The sequence below is a fragment of the Cydia pomonella genome, chromosome 6 (assembly GCF_033807575.1).
Source record: "Cydia pomonella isolate Wapato2018A chromosome 6, ilCydPomo1, whole genome shotgun sequence".
In the NCBI taxonomy this organism is placed as follows: domain Eukaryota; kingdom Metazoa; phylum Arthropoda; class Insecta; order Lepidoptera; family Tortricidae; genus Cydia; species Cydia pomonella.
This window is the reverse complement of record NC_084708.1, coordinates 25,454,052-25,470,737: the sequence shown is the minus strand read 5'-3', so window position 1 is coordinate 25,470,737 and position 16,686 is coordinate 25,454,052. Positions and strand designations below refer to the sequence as shown.

The following is a 16,686-nucleotide window of genomic DNA, read 5'->3' as shown; positions in this document are numbered from 1 at the left end:
GGTCACTACCCACTAGGCCAGACCGGTCGTCAAAAGACACAATAAGACATAAGAAGGACAGATAAGATAATTACATGATTTTTGACAACCCTAAATAGCTAAAAGGGATAGTTCCATAGATTAGAAAGGGACAAAATGATTCAGCCCAGAATCGCTGTCAAACTTTGGCTTTGTAGGAAGTTTCCTTTCTGTACGTTAGTACTATTATTTTATTCTGTGCCTAAACTAACATTTCACAAACTGTCCGTATTTCAATTAAATCATCCATTGTTTCACAAACAAAAGTGGCCCCAATTCCTTTTACCGCGTTTTCCCGTCGTTCCAACTATTAGATTACTTCTGAAGGCAAGTTTGACTTCAGAACATCATTTCCTGATAATGTGGACGGACAACAGAGGCCGCATTCGGATATGAAAAATTATATAGCAATATTATACAGCCGTTGCCAAAAATATAAGCACCTTTTTAACCAAAGTTAATAGACTAAGTTATACAACTAAAAACGGATCCCTTTGTTTGACATAATTAATGAAAGTCATAATGTAATGATTGTCAGATTACCATTAGTCATAATTCTGAAACCGTGAACTTCTCAGGATTTTCGTAAGGTTATCCTAGTTAAAAATAGGTTAGGTTAGGTTTGTTTTATGGCCCCCCGCGGGTTGCCCACCTTGTCGTGGTGGAGGGGCTTAGTAACCGTGGCTTGGTCACCCACGGTGAAGCGAAGAGGCAACCAGGGCCGGCCTGTTTGAGGTGCGGGCTGGCCCGAGGAGGACGCTCCAAGTGGGCTTGGTGAGCCCGCTTGTGACGCGCTGGAGGTGGACCGTCGAGGAAGAGGAGTGTCGGTATTGCGGTGAGCCGTTCTCCCTATCCTCGACGGCCGAGGTGGGATCGCAGGGGAAGAGGCGTGATGGTATCACGATGCGCCACTCTCCCTATCCCCTGCGACCTGGGCGGGGCCGTTCCGCAGTAGCGGCGTTGGTGGGGCTGCAGAGGAAGAGGAGTGTCGGTATTACGGTGTGCCGTTCTCCCTGTCCTCTGCAGCCGAGTTGTGGTTTGCGGCAGAACCATGGACCTCATCTGCCGCCGGGCGCTGGGAGTTTTCTGGCGCCCGTGGCCTCCTTGTGGCGGGCTCGGGGGGGTCCGCTACACTGCAGGACGGAGGCCGAGGAGGAAGGCGCGTCGAACCATCTGGCGCGCCTCGCGTGAAGGGCCTTCGGGCATTTGCGAGGGAGCCGCTCGCGGGCGGCTGCCGCCGGTGGGGTCGCGGATGAGTGCGCAAGCGTTCCCGTAACCCCACCAATAAGGCGGCGAGGTGACATATGGGGGGTTTTTAGTGGGTATACCGTCGGCCTCATTAGCCTGGACGGGAGTCCCACATAACCACTCGGGTCGCCCCCCGCACCCGGGTGGTATGCGGAATGCATTTTCCCCCTAGAAAAAAAAAAAAAAAAAAAAAAAAAAAAAAAAAAAAAAAAAAAAAAGGTTTGTTTTATGGCAATCCTGAAAAGTTACGCGTTTAGCTTAAAAGCTGTTTAGTTTAAAAGCAAATTATGACTAACAAAATGCTGACAAACAATACATTATGACTTAAAAGGAAAACTAAAAAGACCCAACTAAAAATGTTTTATTCCTAATATTATACAACATAAAAAAGAATTACAATTCAATTTATTTATTCTCAAAGTGTAGTAATACAATAAGTTGTTATATATTGGATCATTACATATGAAATTGGCGTTTTTGTTCATAAGTATTAGTCATGTCATAGTTTATTTATTTTAATAGTAACTTCGAAGTGTTTTTTAATATCATTAGTGCGCTACATAGCAACGATTTTACATAGAATTAATTATATGCTACTTTTATTGTTTTATGTATTCAGAATACCGCCCTGAAAACAGCTCTTTTCATGTGCTGCCGGCTCGAGTATTTAAATGACTTATATTTTTCTGACGGGACAGATTTAAAAAAATATATGAGATATTAAATGTGCCTTAAAAATTTCTCAGATTACTGGCAAAAATTTGTTTGGTTTGAAAATGCCATCACAAAATAATCCACAAAATTCATTGTATGAAAAATCGAATTTCGTTCAAGTTCTCCATACAAAACGCCAATTTCATAGGTAATGACCTAATACAAAATGTTGCGTACACAAAAACGACTAATAACTAAAGTACATTTGACTATCACAATAATCAATAGGGAATATTATGCAAAACACGGCGTAGAGGGCGCTACTAGCACAAACACAGGGAAATTGAAATGTCGTTATCTACGTCTCTATTTCTATTTTTTATTTTACTTTATTGGGTACATACACTTAACAGACAATATCATGAAACATACAATTGCATATCATGGCTTAGAAACTAGCACGAGATCCAAAACAAGTGTACACAGCATGCTTTACAAGTAAGCGCAAATGTTACAAATTAATTTAACACCATATCAACAAATAACTATCTAAACATCACAATATAACTTTACATTATTAAGATTTAACATCGAAACAAACCCAAGTCAAAGCTGATGTCATCCGTCAGTGAGAGTGCAGGAGAAAAGGATGTCAGTAGTAGGGATGTGTGCGTTCTGGCTCAGCTTTGGAGGGTCAAACAGTCCTGGTTTTGGTTGATGACCTTTTTTTTAGCAGCCACACTGAGAACCTCAGGTGTTACTTGGTGTCAACAAGTGGGCGGGGTGTTGGTTCAAGATGTCGCTCTCCTATTGGTCGTTGCGGTCATTAGTGGTTCTAATTAGCTAATGACATTCCATTAATTAGGCCACACCTCCTAGTTGAAGTTATCAAGTGGGCGGGGTCTTGGTTCTGGATGGCGCTCTCCTATTGGTCGTTGCTGTCATTTATGATGCTCATTCCTTATTACATCGTAATTACACAATTCTCGATGGGACTCTGCTATTGGGTAGGTAATTAATGATTCCCTAACTGCATCCATTAATTAGGCGACATTGCTCATTTACGAGTAAACTGTTATGAGCCTTTCATATATTCTTAGACCAACCAACAGACATTTCTCAGGGGTCACGGTTCTAACCTAACCTAACCTATCAACAGCGCATCACGGTTTAAACCTAACCTAACCTACCAACAGACGTTTCTGTCTGCTCAGGGGTCACGGTTCTAACCTAACCTAACCTAACCTAACCTAACCTAACCAACCTGTCTCTAATGCCATCGAAGTTCAAATCAAACCTAACCTAATTTTATTATTTTTAGAATACTTCAAATATCTAGTTTTATAAATATTCTCGTTCATTACAAAGTTGAATGTTGAAATCTCTATTTCACACAATGGAATTTTAATGTGACTTTAATGTATGTATGTAATGTATGTATAATCTACTTAGTAATTGAGCTTATCATAATTGTTAGCCAAATTCCAATAACACGTATTTAGAAGCAAAACAAGTTATCAATTATCAAACAAGACTTTGTATTGAAACAAGATTTTTAATGATCAAGAGTTGTATATATAAAGACCTACGACGATTTCTTTTTTATACTACTATCGATTGACCCACGCTGTACTCCTACACCAGAAGGCATCAATATGTCAGTAAGTCTTCAATTATTAACTACAAATATTGTACATGTTTTTCTAATGTTAAGATTTTAAGAACTGTGGTAATCACGAAATTATGTAAATTTACAATTGTGTAATACATGTTTTGTTTTTAAATACAGAACTCCCCATCAAATGTCTTCGACGGCCAAGACTATACATTTAAGCAGTACTATTATCCAGTGTCAGATGCAGAGGACAGCCTAACTTGTGTACCAGACGAGCCGATGAAGCGAAAATTAAACACACACTCAAATATCGATGCATTCTTTGACCAGCCAAAGATAAAGAGGAAGAAAAACGTGTCTTCCACTGTAGGAAAAGGCTGTAAAGGGGGTGGTATATCATATATATCTACAAACAAAGACGATGGTACGAATTCGACACATCTAATCAAAATAGAAATATTTGATATGAAAAAAACTATCCAAAGTTTCTGATACAACTAAACACTGGATGTTTGCGGATGTGCGTGCAAAATATTTCGTGATGGAAAATGAAACAAATAAGCACTTACAGCAAGCTAAAGATCTCATTTACGGAATCACGAAGGAGATTTCCGAATCCGACGAGTGTAAAAAGTACCATTTTAATTCAAAAGTCTAATCACTGTTGTAATAACTGAAGTGTAATAACTTAATTAGATGTATGAGAAAACTATTAATAAAATACTTTAGAACTATATTTGAAGCTAGTTAGTTAATGATTGATATCATATTAGCTAAATATGTTCACAACCACAAATAGTTCGTATAAATAGGGCTTCCTACAAATTAATGTACATCACTAACCCTTGAGACTTCGCAGTGTGTTGGTTATACAATTCATTTTCTATCATGGATGAAATCGAAGACGCAAAAAGTAATTTCTTTGAGTGTGAAGACAGTATGGATTGCCATATGGTTAACAAGTGTCTTGAAATAGAAGACGTCGAATTTATAGCAGATACTTCACAACGATTCTGGGAATTATGTACCTTTGGAGGAAACGACTCCAAAAACGAAAATAGGTAAGCTCAGATAATTTTTACTTTTCTTGAAAAAAGTTATTTTTAAATGTTTTAGTCGTTTTTTTTTTTTTTTCGTCATGTTTATTAAATTATGTTTATTTTTTATTTTAGCGTTATTCGCCAATCCGGAGGAGGGATCAAAAGGAAAGCTGTGGATATTGCAGATGCAGGACCATCTAGTGCAGTTGAAATTTCGGAAAATTATGAAGAAAAGAAATTATGCGAAGCTTGTAATATATGGGTAAGACAACGATATTTTTCAAATCATTTGAAAAGTAATATTCACAAGAACAAAGTTATAGAACACAACACCCATGAATTAAGTAATGTTAGTTTAATCAATTCTGCGTTTGGATGTCGAATCCGCACTTACAGAATAGGATCAGATAATCAAGAGACTGAATTCGAAACTCCTGAAATATTTTTTGAATCCATAAAAAATAAAATTCAGGCCTTAATAAAGGAATGTTTAGATGAGCTTACGATAATTAATATTAATTTTATAGTGCATGCGGAGTTTGTGCAGGAAACCAAAGATCTAAAAAACGTTTTTGATTTTCAAAGTTTTAATTATAACTTTTGTATTGGAGACGATTATGACCCGCTCATTAAAAAAGTAAAGGACACGTTATGTACACACATGAGTGAATTTGAGAAAAAAGACAGTGGATGGTCCTTAAAGAAGATTTTGTTTGTAGACATGAATGTCAACAAATTTAATCCTTTGAGAGGATCATCTTATTTGGATTTACCAAAGGATATCAAAAGTAAAAAGGCAGTGATAAATGTACAAAATAATGATCACCAATGTCTTAAATGGGCTTTGTTGTCTGGTATCTTTCCTGTTGTAAAAAACGCTAACAGAACTACCTCATACATGCAGCATCAAAATAAGTTAAAGTTTGACGGCATACGTTTTCCCGTAAAATTAAGTGATATAAAAAAAGTTGAAAAGTTAAATGACATAAGCATTAATGTATTTGGGCTTGAATATGATAGCATTTCGAAAAGAAACAACATAGTTGGGCCCTTGCATTTTACCAAATCAAGGAAAGAAAGACACATTAATCTTTTGTATTTAAGCAATGGTAATACGGGCCATTACTGCTTTATTAAGAATTTATCGCGATTAGTTAATAGGCAAATAACTGGTCGTCATGATGCAATTCATATTTGTGATGGTTGTCTCTTATATTTTTTTACCGAACAAAAGTTGAAAAATCACCAGAAAAATGATTGTGCTCATGTTGTAACAGAGCTACCTGACATTGAAAAGACGAACAAAAAAAATTGGTTTGAGGAAATGAAGCCTAGTAATAAAATGTTGTTTGATGCATTTATACGAAAACACAAGTTACCATTTGTAATTTATGCGGACTTCGAATCGTTTCTGAAACCTATATCGAACTCTAACGCAAATTTAGATTCATCAAAACCGTTTACAAATAATGTTCAACAGCACGAAGTTTACAGCTACGGCTATTACATAAAATGTTCATATGACGATAACCTTTCAAAATATTGCACTTATACTGGACCTGATTGTGCTAAGAATTTCATGCTAAGCGTAAGCAAAGATGTTGCTCAAATCCAACGTAAGATTTGTTTTCAAAAAGCTCCAGTTCCCCTAACTTCAGCGGATGAAGAAACTATTAACAGAACAAAACATTGTTTTATTTGTAATAATGAGTTACTATTAGACTGCGTTGAACATTATGAATGGAGTACTGGTCACTTCGAAGGACTAGCACATTCATTTTGCAGTTCCAAGTATAAGACACCCCGCTTTGTACCCATATTTTTACATAATTTAAGTAATTATGATGCTCATTTTATTGTACATGCATTAAATTTTGATGAAGGTGAGATTTCAATTATTCCTCAAAACAAAGAAAAATACATTTCCTTTTCAAAAAAAAATACGTATAAATGGACAAGAAATTAGTTTACGGTTTTTAGATTCTTTCAAGTTTATGTCCGAAAGCTTGGACAAACTCGCTCATAATCTAGAAATAAACCAATTTATAGAGTTACGAAAGCAATTCCCGCTCCAAGATGACTTTAAAAGACTAATAAGGAAGGGTGTTTTCCCGTATGAAATGATTAAATCTTATGACTCATTAAATGCTACATCACTCCCAACCAAACCTGAATTTTACAATTGTTTAAGTGATAGCCCCATTTCCGATATAGACTACGCTCATGCTCAAGATGTCTGGGATCATTTTAAATGCAAAACAATGTTAGATTATTCTAACTTATATTTGAAAACCGATGTAATGTTACTGGCAGACGTATTTGAAAATTTTCGAAAACTTTGTTTGGAAACATATGACTTGGACCCCTCACATTACTATACAGCACCTGGTCTGAGTTGGGATGCAATGCTTAAGCATACTAACGTTGAACTAGAATTACTAACTGACTTTGAAAAAGTCTCTTTTGTCAAATCAGGTATTAGAGGGGGAATATCTCAGTGCAGCAATCGATATGCCAAAGCCAACAACGAGTACTTAAAAGATGAATTTAAACCTAATGAACCAAAATCTTATCTAGCTTATTTTGATGCGAATAATTTATACGGATGGGCTATGTCACAATATTTGCCTATTGGAGAGTTTGAGTGGGTCAATGAAAATGTGGATTTTAACATATCAGATTCATGTGATTACGGTTACATCCTTCAAGTTGACCTTGATTACCCGGATATCCTGCATAATTTGCACTCTGATTTTCCACTTTGTCCAGAAAATGTTGTTATTGGTCATTGTAAAGAAAGGAAATTAGTTCCAAATTTAAACAAAAAAACAAAGTACATTATTCATTACAGAAATCTCAAACAGTGTATAAATTTAGGATTAAAACTAACAAAAATTCATAGAGTGCTAAAATTTAAACAAAGTCCGTGGTTAAAAAAATACATTGATCTGAATACTCACCATCGTACCCAAGCAAAATCGGATTTCGAAAAGGACTTTTATAAACTTATGAATAATGCTGTGTTCGGAAAGACAATGGAAAATATCGAAAAAAGGGTAAATGTTAAATTAATTACACATTGGGAAAATAAAGGTAAAGTGCAAGGTGCTCAGTCGTTAGTAGCAAGACCTGAACTACACAGCGTGTGTATATTTTCAGAAAATCTAATTGCTATTCAGTTGAATAAGACTAAGTTGTATTACAATAAACCAATTTATTTAGGTTTTTGTATTTTAGACATATCAAAAACATTGATGTATGATTTTCACTATAATTATATGAAAATAAAATTTGAAAATAATGTTAAATTACTGTATACGGACACAGATAGTTTTATCTATCAATACTTTATAGATGACTTTTATTTAGCCATAAAACCAGACATACCTCAGTTTTTTGATACGTCGGAGTATGAAGAAAACAACATTTTTGGTTTCCCACAATTAAACAAAAAGAAACTAGGATTTTTCAAAGATGAAATCAAAGGAAAAATATTAAAGGAGTTCGTAGGATTAAGATCAAAAATGTATGCTATAAGTGTTGATGCTGTAAAAGATACGGATAAATTTAAAGCAAAAGCTAAGGGTGTTAACAAAGCTGTAACAAAAAAGATGAAAATGGATGACTACAAAACTTGTCTTTTTGACGAAACAAAAAATATTCAAAAATGTATAGATTTAGATCCATAAAACACGTAATTTTCACACAAAATATCAATAAAATTAGTCTATCTTATGATGATAGTAAACGCTACATTATACCGAATTCTACTAACACTTTAGCATGGGGTCATTATAGCTTAAGAAAATAGTGTTTAATAATAATATTATGTATTGTAAATTGTTTAGTTATTAGCATTTGTAATTATAATGAAGCAACTGTAAATAAAATAAAATAAAATGTTTATGTACACTTTATTGTAGTAATTAATTTGATGCAAGTGTTTAAATGTGTTACTTTAATTTAATTTAAAAAAAAATATATATATAATAGTATTAGTAATAATAATCGTTGTAGTGATCTCTTAGTTATAATATAACATAGTTATAGTTTTAATTGTATTTTTGTAATTAGAATATCGATTTATAATATAATAAACAAATACTATAGAATATACCAGTTTATTTATTTTTTATAAAAAAAAATGATACATATTTATTTCTTCCCTTACCTTCTTCATTATAAGACGTGTTTTTTACCCTCCTCGGGAAAATAAAAAAATAATGATTCATTTTTTGCATCCATTTACAGCCATTGTTGCTGGCCCCAGTAGTTGTGGGAAATCACATTTTGTAACAAGTTTTTTAAATAGTATCAAAGCAGTTTGTAATCAATCATTCCAAAAAATTGTGTGGTGTTATGATGAAATGCAGCCATTGTACAATTTAAAGAATGTGAATTATAATCAAGGTATTCCAGACTTGGGTATGTTTGATGGTAAACAACCACAACTGCTTATTATAGATGATTTAATGAGAGAATCCGATGGACGGATAGTTGATATTTTTACTAAAGGGAGTCATCATCGAAATATAAGTGTTTTTTACATAACACAGAACCTATTTCATCAGGGAAAAGGGCAACGTGATATATCATTGAATGCTAACTACATTATTTACTTTAAGAATCCGAGAGACAAAACTCAAATAAGATTCAACACTATATGAATAAAATGAATATAGCCTTGGAATCGAATGTATTTGCAGCCAACAGAATGCCAATGTTTGTTCAACTACCTGTTTTCATAATAAGCAACTTAGATCCAGATTTTAAACCTGGCTCACATTGGATAGCCATTTACATTGATGTCAATGGTGTTGGTGAATATTTTGATTCATTCGGTCGAAAACCAGAAGGTTATCATAAAATGTTCTTGAAAAGAAATGCTAAGAAGTGGTTCTATAATCACCAAGAACTGCAAAGTTATTTAACATCGGTTTGTGGAAAATATTGTTTAGTTTATCTTTATTTAAAAACAAAAAATGTTAAAATGCATGATTTTATTAATGTTTTTTCCGCTGTAAACAGAATAAGTAATGATGTTACTATATGTCATATGTTTAGAATATTATTTGAATAAATATAATATGATAAAAAATGTGATTTGGTTTTATTTATAACTACACACAATATAATAAAGAAATAAAACATCAACATGTATAAACTATATATTTTTATTCACAATTAGACAACAGTGATTAGACTTTTGAATTAAAATGGTACTTTTTACACTCGTCGGATTCGGAAATCTCCTTCGTGATTCCGTAAATGAGATCTTTAGCTTGCTGTAAGTGCTTATTTGTTTCATTTTCCATCACGAAATATTTTGCACGCACATCCGCAAACATCCAGTGTTTAGTTGTATCAGAAACTTTGGATAGTTTTTTCATATCAAATATTTCTATTTTGATTAGATGTGTCGAATTCGTACCATCGTCTTTGTTTGTAGATATATATGATATACCACCCCCTTTACAGCCTTTTCCTACAGTGGAAGACACGTTTTTCTTCCTCTTTATCTTTGGCTGGTCAAAGAATGCATCGATATTTGAGTGTGTGTTTAATTTTCGCTTCATCGGCTCGTCTGGTACACAAGTTAGGCTGTCCTCTGCATCTGACACTGGATAATAGTACTGCTTAAATGTATAGTCTTGGCCGTCGAAGACATTTGATGGGGAGTTCTGTATTTAAAAACAAAACATGTATTACACAATTGTAAATTTACATAATTTCGTGATTACCACAGTTCTTAAAATCTTAACATTAGAAAAACATGTACAATATTTGTAGTTAATAATTGAAGACTTACTGACATATTGATGCCTTCTGGTGTAGGAGTACAGCGTGGGTCAATCGATAGTAGTATAAAAAAGAAATCGTCGTAGGTCTTTATATATACAACTCTTGATCATTAAAAATCTTGTTTCAATACAAAGTCTTGTTTGATAATTGATAACTTGTTTTGCTTCTAAATACGTGTTATTGGAATTTGGCTAACAATTATGATAAGCTCAATTACTAAGTAGATTATACATACATTACATACATACATTAAAGTCACATTAAAATTCCATTGTGTGAAATAGAGATTTCAACATTCAACTTTGTAATGAACGAGAATATTTATAAAACTAGATATTTGAAGTATTCTAAAAATAATAAAATTAGGTTAGGTTTGATTTGAACTTCGATGGCATTAGAGACAGGTTGGTTAGGTTAGGTTAGGTTAGGTTAGGTTAGGTTAGAACCGTGACCCCTGAGCAGACAGAAACGTCTGTTGGTAGGTTAGGTTAGGTTTAAACCGTGATGCGCTGTTGATAGGTTAGGTTAGGTTAGAACCGTGACCCCTGAGAAACGTCTGTTGGTTGGTCTAAGAATATATGAAAGGCTCATAACAGTTTACTCGTAAATGAGCAATGTCGCCTAATTAATGGATGCAGTTAGGGAATCATTAATTACCTACCCAATAGCAGAGTCCCATCGAGAATTATGTAATTACGATGTAATAAGGAATGAGCATCATAAATGACAGCAACGACCAATAGGAGAGCGCCATCCAGAACCAAGACCCCCGCCCCGAGGTGTGGCCTAATTAATGGAATGTCATTAGCTAATTAGAACCACTAATGACCGCAACGACCAATAGGAGAGCGACATCTTGAACCAACACCCCGCCCACTTGTTGACACCAAGTAACACCTGAGGTTCTCAGTGTGGCTGCTAAAAAAAAGGTCATCAACCAAAACCAGGACTGTTTGACCCTCCAAAGCTGAGCCAGAACGCACACATCCCTACTACTGATGTCAGCCAAGCATTTCTTAAACCTAGCAATGTGGGGGTCAAAAATATCAATGCCCGCAATTATCACATGATCTATTACTCTTGCATATTCCAGTGATAGAGATGCAAATAACGAAATTTCATGTTTTGTGTTCGTGGTAGACTGTAAATAAACCTCTTTGATGCATCAAAGTCTTAGTGAAAATTTGTCAAACAACCGTTTAAGAGGCTGTCAACACCCAATGTCCTTGAAATTGATGATACTTAAACAGTTTTTTAAGAAAGACTATTTGTTTTAGTCAAGTAAGAAAAATATATGTTCATATTAATTATATTTCAAAGACCGTGGTTGTACTCGATACATGATTGAACGAAATCGGCTCGATAGAAAATAATTGCAAAGATTGGTCTTAAAATCACAATTAAACGGTTTTATGTCTTTATTGTTTTGACTTATGGGTCTGCAATTAAAATCACAATTTCAAAACATTTATATCTAAACCGTGGTTGAGTAAAATATTAAACTAATAATCCACTTTTTTTATTTAAATATTTTTCTTATTATTCCCTTACCCAGGCCCAGTAACATGCGACAGTGCTATCTCATTTACTCCGATACAAACAGACAGTGTGCGCGCTTTAGGTATTGACAGCCTCTTAAGGCATAGTATTTATAAGTTAATCACTGGTTTACAATATTAGCCAGTGGCGACAGAGTGCAGTGATGGTAGAACATGTAATACCCGCTATTGCACAGAACAATGGTGCTTTCATTATCCTAAGTATGTATTTCCCATCACGGAACAATTATTATGTCCTAAGTATTATTATTAATATTTTTATGTAAAATATGGTTTATTTCTAATGCAAAAAATAAAGTTTTAAAATGGTCGCAATTTTTTTACGAAATAACCCACATACGAGTATATAAAGTATCGGCCGTCGTTATTTTGTTTGTATTGTTATTTATAAACTTGCATTAGATACGATTTAAATTAATTTATTTGTGAAATATTCTCTATCAGTAGTAACCAATACGTTTAAAATATTATTTTATCTAATTGATATGTTTCAGAATGAGATCCAAAATTGAATTTTCTAAAAATTCTCCCGGGGCAACAAGCCCGGCGAGAGGGCGGGTAAAATTATTTTGACGGCCTAAACGGCAAACGAAATCTAACAATTAATTTTTTGGGACGCACTTCTGTGTTGCCTTGAAATTTAAAAACTACGTATGGGGTAACTAACACAAACGGGACTTAATAGCGTATTAAGTCGTAAATTTACCACCGACGTTTCGAAGACGGCGTTGTCCCCGTGGTCTTTCCGTGGCCTCAAAAACGAGAGAACGCCACCTGTCCCGATCCTGTGCCACTTCCTGCCAGTTATCGGCTTTGAGTTGGCACAGATCCGCCTGTACACTGTCGCTCCAGCGGTATCTGGGCCGACCCACTGGACGGCGACCAGTCGGTCGTTCCAAATAAGCTCTCTTAACATCTATTTTCTATGTCTTATAATTTCTAACAATAAAATCCCACTTTAGTCATACTGTTCAAATACCAAGTTTCATGTTATTTAGCATGACGTTTTAAAATGAGAGCGTAACTTCGATCATATGGCGGCGGATATGTTCATCTAACTCTCAATCAATATCGAGGAATTTTAACTACATTTTCAACACAAACAGACAATCAAGACAGCACCATCGAGATGCTCAAACATACCTCAAGTATTGATCGAAGGACAATCCAAGTGTCGAGCAATTTGGCGTCCAAATTAGTGGTCGGAGTAATTGAGGTCAGAGCAAATAAGTGTATTTGCGGCATTGCTCTTCACTGCTAAGGCCACAGACTGGACGCAAGCGGCGAGCGGCGAATCAAGGCCGTTCCTGGTCGATGGCAATGTATGAATGGCCTTAATTTTCCACTCGCCGCCCTGCGCCGCTTGCGTCCAGTCAGCGGCATAAGATAAACATAACCATACGGGGTGGATTTTTTAAATGGATTGGTGTTGCTAGATCATGTTATGCTGGAATGCTAAGTGAAAGTGGTCTTAGGAAACTTTCCTCTACTTTCTTATTAACAGACATTGGTATTCACACTTTTAATAAATTATTAGAGTATGTGTCAAAAACGTCAAACGTAAAAAAAATTCAATACAAATTTATCCAAGAAAGATTGACATTTTTTTTACCGATCGATCGTTTTTTTTTATTGATCTTGGTTCTTGGGATCAATTAATCTTAGAGACCTATTTAAATTATAACATCACTCAAAATGATAATATTTTATCAAACACTTTGTGTCGTAATGACACTGTATTCATATACTAGGATATGTTAAAAAAATATGAAATTTTTACATAATATTAACATAACTATAAATTTTACAGGAAAAATATAATCAGCATCTTGTTAACTTTTTTTTCATTAACAAAAAAAAACTGAATTCAGTTTGAAATTTAACCAACTTAACGTGTGTTCCGTTACACTTGAAATTTCTATGAGATTACATTAAAAACCCTTTTTTTTCCATATAAAAGATAAATTTCTGAAATCTGTTCACATGATAAAGAATTATGCTCGTAAAACCAACATATGTGCATTACATCGCGCACATTAGTTACACAATTTTCTGATATATGGCGCTGTACTCAAATATACTTAGTATAGATACTTCTGATCAAAAGTCTTTCGCCTTTATAGCCACACGATATAATTTAAAGGTTGTCCGGAACCCTCGGTCACAAAATAAAAAATAAATAGAAGGTCCGTTCCGCCGTTCTTGAATGTACAGACCTAAACTTGCCCGACTCACTAGGGTTGCTTCTGTATTAATTTCGAATTTTAAAAAGGAGTAGGTAATATCAGTTTACAGACATACATACATCGATTCGTTTATACATGCATCTTATCATGTTTATATTATTCCTTAGAGACTGCATTTTGACGTACATGACAGTAGGTACCTACATAGCGGCGGGGACGTCAAGTGAGCAACGCGCGCACAACCCGACTAAGCTCTGCCCGAGAGTGCCCGAGAACGCCTGTAAATGTCACGTCTGTCTGCGTGCGGCGAAAATGGCACTTTGTACTAGTTTGTACTGAGCGGACTCTCTGCTCCGGCGCGCGCCGGCGCTATTTACTTTGTGCCTCGGTGCCCTCGGTTTTCAAACCAGAATCAAGAGTACAACTGAGCACCAAAGAGGCTTGAACTCACTACCTTGGCTATTCTTGCGCTTTAAAGGGTTAAATAAAATATGTATATAATTTTATTAATCTACAAAGACACGGAACTCTGAAACCGGCGCCTTGATTACTGGCACGGTCATGTAAGTGGCTACGTAGTGACTATAAAAGTTTCACAGGTGCGGATTACATGGGGTACAAGATTGCTATATTGCTACCTACCTATTAAAAGACAAAAAATGGTCCGTATGCATTACGGGCGACTGTTTAACTTACCCCAACGCACTTTATGTCAATTTATTTTATTAATCTACAAAGATACGGAACTCTGAAACCGGCGCCTTGATTACTGGCGCGGTCATGTCAGTGGCTACTTAGTGACTATAAAAGTTTCACAGTTGCGGATTACTTGGGGTACAAGATTGCTATATTGCTACCTACCTATTAAAAGACAAAAAATGGTCCGTATGCATTACGGGCGACTGTTTAACTTACCCCAACGCACTTTATGTCAATTTATTTTATTAATCTACAAAGATACGGAACTCTGAAACCGGCGCCTTGATTACTGGCGCGGTCATGTAAGTGGCTACTTAGTGACTATAAAAGTTTCAGAGTTGCGGATTACTTAGGGTACAAGGTTGCTATATTGCTACCTACCTATTAAAAGACAAAAGATGCATTACGGGCGACTTTTTATCTTGCCCCACCGCACTTTATGTCAATTATTTTATTAATCTACAAAGATACGGAACCCTGAAACCGGCGCCATGATTACTGGCACGGTCATGTAAGTGGCTACTTAGTGGCTATAAAAGCTACACTGTTCAGGATTACTTCGGGCTCAAGATTGCTATATTGCTATTACATTTTTAGAGTGATTCGCGCTTTAGTTCACTCAAAAAGGTTAATAAAAGTAGAGTAGAGGCGTGTTTAGAAACGTTTAAAATGGTTGTGTCCTGAAATTTACCACTTTTAGGGTTCCGTACCTCGAAAGGAAAAACGGAACCCTTATAGGATCACTCTCTCTGTCATCACGTCTGTCTGTCGAGACCCTTTTTCTTAGGAACGCGTGGAGGTATCAGGCTGGAATTTATATCAAGTATTCAGGTCTAGTGTCCCTTCGAGCTGTGAAAAAATCAAACTTCTAAGCCAACGCAATCAAAAGATACAGCTGTTTATGCCGCAAATTTCAGCAAATTTTCGACACTCGCAAGTGAATCAAAACGTACAGGGTAAGTACTTCCCGTGAACTCAGAATCTTGAAATTTAGTACGAAGTAACGTGTTATAGCATAGATAAAGGAAAAATTGCGAAAACCGTAATTTTTTGGTTAAATCATATAATAATATATACCTACCCTCGGTGTGCGAGTCCGACTCGCACTTGGCCGGTTTTATTCATACACTTCTGTGTATGTAATAACAAAATTCAATTATGTTCTCTGAGTGCTCTTGTATTTTTGACCCCCAAGGTAAAAAGAGGTGTGTTATAAGTTTGACTGCTCTATACAAGATGCAGTATACAAGATGTAACAAAACTGAAAAATGAATGATGAATGAATGTAACAAAATTAGTAGGGATCCTTTTAAGGGCATATTCAGTATCGTATCTTAATTAGAATAAACCGGCCAAGAACATGTAGGGCCATGCTCAGTGTAGGGTTCCGTAGTCACTCTTCCGTCACAATAAGCTAAACTGAAGCTTAAAGTATAGTAGATTGTTAACCAAGGGATGAACTGTGGATGTACGGTCAACCAATTAGATTCCTAGGCCACAATAGAACCATGTCATAATGACTTCTACGACAGTGCTTATTGAGTGATACATGTCATGTATAGAGTAGTTAAAGCGACAAGGTTCTATAGTGGCCTAGGATTCAAATTGGTTGACTGTACGTCTTTTTACTATGAAGGGGAAACATTTTGCGATAACTCAAAAACAGCTAAACTGATCGTGTCCGCTTTAGTTTTCATTTAATGTCTTTCTTAAGCTCTCTTCCACGATTTTTTCCATATTTTTTGGACCTACGGTTCAAAAGTTAGAGGGGGGGGGGGACACTTTTTTTTTCTTTCGGAGCGATTATCTCCGAATATATTCACTCTATCAAAAATGTTTGAATACCCCTATTAGTTTTGAAAGAC

At 35.5% G+C, this 16,686-nt stretch overlaps 1 protein-coding gene and 1 long non-coding RNA gene across 2 annotated transcripts in view; both read left to right on the top strand.

The window, feature by feature from the left end:
• Positions 1–1,147: 1,147 nt before the first annotated feature.
• LOC133519383 (uncharacterized) overlaps positions 1,148–16,686 on the top strand; it is a 49,789-nt gene continuing 34,250 nt past the window's right edge. The window contains exon 1 of the long non-coding RNA XR_009799626.1: positions 1,148–1,485. This is a non-coding gene — a long non-coding RNA (uncharacterized LOC133519383). The remainder of the gene's footprint in view (positions 1,486–16,686) is intronic.
• On the top strand, positions 3,817–8,264 carry LOC133518572 (uncharacterized). Its single transcript, XM_061852234.1, has 3 exons — positions 3,817–4,596; positions 4,708–6,458; positions 7,930–8,264. The coding sequence occupies exons 1-3, from the start codon at positions 4,424–4,426 to the stop codon at positions 8,262–8,264; spliced, it is 2,259 nt and encodes a 752-aa protein (XP_061708218.1). The 5' UTR covers positions 3,817–4,423.

What these genes read in the sequence shown, in the direction of transcription:
- LOC133518572 (XM_061852234.1), top strand. Translation starts at nt 4,424, where the DNA reads ATGGATGAAATCGAAGACGCAAAAAGTAATTTCTTTGAGTGTGAAGAC. An exon ending in GACTCCAAAAACGAAAATAG is followed by an intron (nt 4,597 to 4,707) that starts GTAAGCTCAGAT and finishes TTTTTATTTTAG; the next exon opens with CGTTATTCGCCAATCCGGAG. An exon ending in TGCATTAAATTTTGATGAAG is followed by an intron (nt 6,459 to 7,929) that starts GTGAGATTTCAA and finishes AATACTTTATAG; the next exon opens with ATGACTTTTATTTAGCCATA.